This window comes from Cynocephalus volans, chromosome 17 (genome assembly GCF_027409185.1).
Source record: "Cynocephalus volans isolate mCynVol1 chromosome 17, mCynVol1.pri, whole genome shotgun sequence".
In the NCBI taxonomy this organism is placed as follows: domain Eukaryota; kingdom Metazoa; phylum Chordata; class Mammalia; order Dermoptera; family Cynocephalidae; genus Cynocephalus; species Cynocephalus volans.
The window spans coordinates 30505812-30511304 of NC_084476.1; the positions used below are offsets into that span (position 1 = coordinate 30505812).

Below are 5493 nucleotides of genomic sequence, written 5' to 3' on the forward strand. Positions count from 1 at the left end.
CTATGAAATATGGTGGCTTGGGCCAGGTGAAGGAACCTGGTAGTCATCAAGTAGAGTCCTGTCCTCCAGGCCTGGCAGATGTGGTCCTTGGGGGAAGAGCTCCAGAATGTTTCCCTGAGCAGCCACTCCCGTTTGCTGCAGACTTTGCTCCCCCAAGACCTTGACCAAGAAGTTGATATACCTCATTGCTAGGCGAAGAGTCTCGTTTTTGCTTAGCTTTTTGTCTGGAGGGTGAGTAGGGATGAGCTTCCTCAGATTGGCAAATGCACTGTTGACATTCTGCTGTCTCCACCGCTCCCTGGTATTTGTGAAGATCTTCCTGGTCATGTTTGAGTTCCTAAGATGGAAAAGAGAAAGGGCCCCAAGGGCCAATACCGTATTAAGAGGCCTGGCTGGTGTCACCCATGACCTGCCAAGAACCTGAGATGTTAGATCTTCCCAACCTAGGTTTAGAAAATTCATTTCCTCATGTTCAGGTTTTTTGAATCTTCCTTTTAATAAGACAAGAAAATGTGGCAGAAGAAAGGGCAGGATAAGAACAATGCCTGTCAGCCTTTTTCTCTCTGGCTGTTTTGAAGCCTCCAGTGAAAGGGTTGCTTTATCCCAATACACCCATTACTTCCTTTATAGCCAACTCTTCCAAATTGTTCAGTATCAGGTATAGTATAGGATTGAGTGTATGTGTTAATAAAATATATATTTAGCCAGTAGTAATTTAAATATAAATCAAAAAGTGTATTATGGATTCTTAAGAAGAAAAAAAGCTATGATCCTAGGTTTCATTAATAAAATACGATTTGGAATGGAGAAGTTAGTACTCATACAGCTCTGCTCTTAACTGGTAGACCTCACCTGGAAGATTGGGCCCAACTCTGTAAGAGCTAAAGTATCCAGACTGGACCACATTTAGAGGAGGATGAACAGGGTGGCAAAGAGTCTCAAAACCCTGTTGTATGAAGGGCAGAAGTCAGGGATATTTAGCCTGACAAAAAAGAAAAGGGGCAGGCGAAAGTGATCATTTGGTATGGATGCTATAAAAGATAATAAAAGATACTTGGGCCTCTTCGAGGTTGCATTGAATGACCTTTCCGACTCTAGGAAAGTTGTCTATCATCATACACTGCCAAATCATATGTAGCCATTTTTAACTCTTAGAGGTGTGGGTTCCTTCTTTTTTTTTTTTTTTTTCAGGTGGCTTGGATTAACATGCATTAATGGGAATTGTTAGGATGCAGTGGCAAACATGTCAAAGCCCAGCACCAGACAGTTTGGTGTTCCTGGCTTGTTGCTATCAGCCTGCTGCCTGCTCTGGCCTCAGCTCCCTTGGGCACTGGGCCTCTTCTGGTTCCTCCAAAGAGCAATAACTATTCCTCTCCATCCTTTTGCACATGCCATTCCCTAGAATTCCCTCCCACTGTCTCTTTGCCTATCTCTACACATTCTTTAAAGAGAAGCTCAAATCATCCGTTTCCAGCAAGCCCTGACTCTATAGGAGTCTTCACAGCATCCAGCCGTCAGTGAAGGCATCCACATGGTGGTTAAGAGCATAGGCTCCTGTTTGGCAGCTGTGTGACCTTGAGCAATCTACTTAATCTCTCTGTTTCAAAGTCTTCATAAGCAAAGGGCAACTCAGTGCATCATTGTCAGGAAACATAAAATGATACTTGTAAAGCACCTTACTCAGTGTCTGGCACACAGTAAGTGCTCAATAAGTATTAAATGATTACAATTATTATCTCTACAAATAAAACAGAGAAAAGTAAATGTGTGTTGTAATTTATAATTTTTCTTCTAATGAAGAAGCTGCGGTGCAGTAGAAAAGGTCTGAGCTTTATCTAGGTGTTTGTTTCACTCTACAGGAGTATATGGACATGTATGTGTACGCAGAAGCAGAGCAAAAGACCTGGGAGGATTCAGGCTAAACTGTCAACAGTGGGTGTCCTGGGGGAGGACGGTGGGTTGGCAGAAGATAGAAAAGGGAGACATAAGTTTTATTCTATGTACTTTGGTATTGTTTTACATTTTTATAAGAAAATATTTATATATTATTTACTTCATAACAGTAAAAAAATTTAAATGTTTATGGGCATTACAGCAGAAACACCTGGCTTTGAATCTCTGCCCTCAATCTCACCAGCTAACTTCTTTAAGCCTTGGTTTTCTTCTCTGGAAAATGCAGACAAGGCCATCAGCAGGGTTCCTGTGAGGATTCAATGAGATGAGATGTCAAGTGCCTGGCACATAGGTGCTAAATAAATGCAAGCATTTTCTTCCCTGTACAGATGGGAAGCCTCATCACTCCAAAGAACAGCATTTTGCAATCATCTAGATGGCCCTGGGACATTTTCCCATCCCGGTTCTTTTCTTGTTGACTGTCCTGCTTGTGTCTGGGTTAGAGAGTCAGTGCTGCACCGAGAAGCCAGTGGTGAGCTGGAAGCAGGGTGGCCCAAGTTCACTGGACAGCATCTGTCTCCCTCCATCAGCCACATAGGCCCACTTCCTCTCTCTGTGGAGATGCTCCCAGTTGGACCCATGGTCTAATTACAATAACATGCACTCCAAGCGTTGGTACCAACCTTTACTGACTCCACATGCTAGATATCATGCTGGCTGCCTGTGTTGACACACAAGAGGGAAGCACAGGGACTATAGGAGCAAAGAACCAGCACCTGACCAGGCATTGTAGGGGGTACCAGGCAGACCATGTATCCTTCCAAAACTGAAGCCTCGTGGTCTCCAAGGGGTCTGAAATGCCACAATGCCCTGGCCATTGCCTTTTATCTAACCTAAGTCATTTCTGAATAATTTGGCCTTTGGTTCTATACCTAAGATATGAAAGTTTGACTCTGAATCAGGGGACTTTTAAGATAGAAAAAAAAAAAAAACCTATTAAGTTTTGTTCGCAATGATGCTGGCCAGGACTGTGGGAGCCAAGTTACTTTCAAGCTTCTCCCGCCAGAAGAGGGTTTAGCTTATTCACTAAGTCAACTCTAGTCCCATGGGGGGTCTTTTTCAAGCTGGAAGGAAGAAAGATTAGGCAGGATAATCTAACTGTGGTGTTCTCTTCTAACAGGGCTGGATCCCATTGTACCAGAAGCAGACAGAAGAAACAGAGAGGCGACTAGCTTCAAAAACGCAGCCTGCCATCCTTGGAGGTGGAATAATTAACTTGTTGATTTATCCTCAAGTGTAATCCTCTCCTTCTCCACAGGGGGAAATAGAAATCAGTGCTTTAACAAGCTGGAAAAGCTCAAAGTAGAGGTCATTGGAAAATTACTGAAGTACTTATTAAATAAACAGAAAATTACGTTTAGTGTTTTTTCCAGTTGCAAGGACTGATTGCTGATAATCTTGATTTCAGAATAATGGAAGGGCTAAAAAAAAAAAAAATACACCAGATGCCACAGAATCAGAGAACGTTTGATAAATGTAGAAACAGGGTGAAGCATTTTGTTCTCACAGGGAATTAGTGGCAGAGCCTGGGTCCCAAACTTGGGTACTTAGGCATTTACGTCACCATTGAGGACTCCCACTGGGTCAGGGTTCATAACCTTTTTTGTGCCATGGGCCCTTTTGGCAGTCTGGGGAAGTCTAGGGACAGATTTCTCCTCAGAATAATGATTTTAAATGCATAAGTTAAAATACATAGACACAGAAAACAACCAGTTATACTTAATAGTTATTAAAATAACTAAAAATGCAGAACAGTAATACATGTGCTTCATTTTTAATATATCAAATAACTAGACTTATTACCATAGTTTTTATGAAGTTATATGTAAATGATTTTTTCAAAAGAGCTGCAACATTTGTCACAAGATGCAAATATCTATGATTTCTATTAATGGCAAATTCACCACTACTGCTAATACTACTGTAGTTTATTACCCACATTCATAAATAAAGGAAATGCTACAGTTAGATTAAAGTTAGTGGAAGTAAAGATGTAATTTTCCACATTCAAATTCATAGAACCCCTGAATTCTATCTATGCATCCCTAAGTGGGTGGAGGTTGTGAACCCCCCAAGTTAAGAATGCCTGGGCTGGAGGAAAGTCATGGTAAATACAGTAGGAATACACATGTGCTCAAACGTTTCTATACTGCCACTACTGAAGGTGACACGTTATCAGAGAAAAGAATGACAATTATGCCCCTAGAGAAGAGGACCAATGCCCTCAACAGGAGAGGCTGCTCTTTGGTGCCATTGTTTCCTGGACACAAAGCTCAGGTCAGCTAGAAAGGATGCCCATGGCTAACACTCCTCTGGGGACCTGTCCCCGGTACACAGACTCACACAGCTCTTTTCTCATAGGGCTTTAAATTTCTCTTCCTGGCATTTGGTCCTGTGTATGTTTGTCTCTTCTTTCAACTTCTTCTTGAATGTAAGTGAAAACACTCACCAGAAAGAGAGAGAGATGAAGAGTGGTTTGTACAGTTAGACTGGGGAAAGGTGCACAACTTCCAACACTAGGCACAGCTCTGCCTTTTGAAATAATTATAGAAGTTACCCATGCTCAATTAAGAAAAAAAAAAAAAAAAAAACAAGCAGTACACAAGCGCACAAAATGAAGAAGGCTCCCCAGCCAAAAGTTCGTGAAAAAATGAATTAAAAGATAATACGAATCTTTCCAGGAACTTTTTGGAGACCCCCTCATATATATATATATATATATATATACACACACACACATACGTGCGTGTATGTGTGGGTGTGTGTGTATGCACACACACACACGCATCCTTCAAAAATCACAGTACATACTGTTATGCAAGTTACTTTTCTCAGACAACTCTGCATGTTGATATGTTAAATCAGTGCATACTCTTTGAATATCACTCTCCAGGAAGACCCCCCTAAGCGGGTGCGGGTCGCACTGGCCTCGCCCCCCAGTCTGCAGCAGCCGGGGCGCGCACCTGCCCATCCGCCCGACCTGCTGCCCTTGCCCGCTTTACTTCCAGGCGTCTCCCTTTTTCTAACTTTCGCTCCCCCCCGGCAAAGCATTGTCCTGACTGATGAGCAAATTCCGGGGTACAGGAAAGCGTCTCCTGCTGCAGCCCCCCTATCTGCCAGGTGTACGGGAGTCGCCCACGGAGACTCGCGAGCTACCTAAAGGGCCCTGGGAGAGGCCCTGCGGGGCGGGGTCCCTGGCATCGCGGATCTAGGCGAAGCGGCCGCGCCAGCACGCTAGGGGGCCGGACTGGCTCCCCGGGAGCCGCGCCACCGCCCCAGCCCCACGAAAAGTCCCCAGGTGTTCCCAGCGAGTTGCCTTGGTGGCCGATTTCAAGTCGCCGCCACACTCCCGCCCTCCAGGGCAGGTGTGACTCAGACTGCGGGGCTCAGAGAGACCCGCGGGCCCACGACCCCCGGAGTCGACGCACCTCTTCGCCAAGAGCCGGGAGCCCGCGCCGCCGCTGTCGTCGTCGCCGGCCGTGTGTGCCCTCGCTTGGACGCCGCGCCTCCACCGCTGCCTTTATAGGACACCGCCCTTTG

The 5493-nt window shown here is 44.7% G+C and overlaps 1 protein-coding gene across 1 annotated transcript; it reads right to left on the reverse strand.

Annotated features, from left to right (window-relative positions):
- TAL2 (TAL bHLH transcription factor 2) lies at window positions 1-327 on the reverse strand. Its single transcript, XM_063081673.1, has one exon. It carries the CDS (start codon window positions 325-327, stop codon window positions 1-3), a length of 327 nt encoding a protein of 108 aa, XP_062937743.1.
- Between the last annotated feature and the right edge of the window lie 5166 nt (window positions 328-5493).

What these genes read in the sequence shown, in the direction of transcription:
- TAL2 (XM_063081673.1), bottom strand. Translation starts at nt 327, where the DNA reads ATGACCAGGAAGATCTTCACAAATACCAGGGAGCGGTGGAGACAGCAG.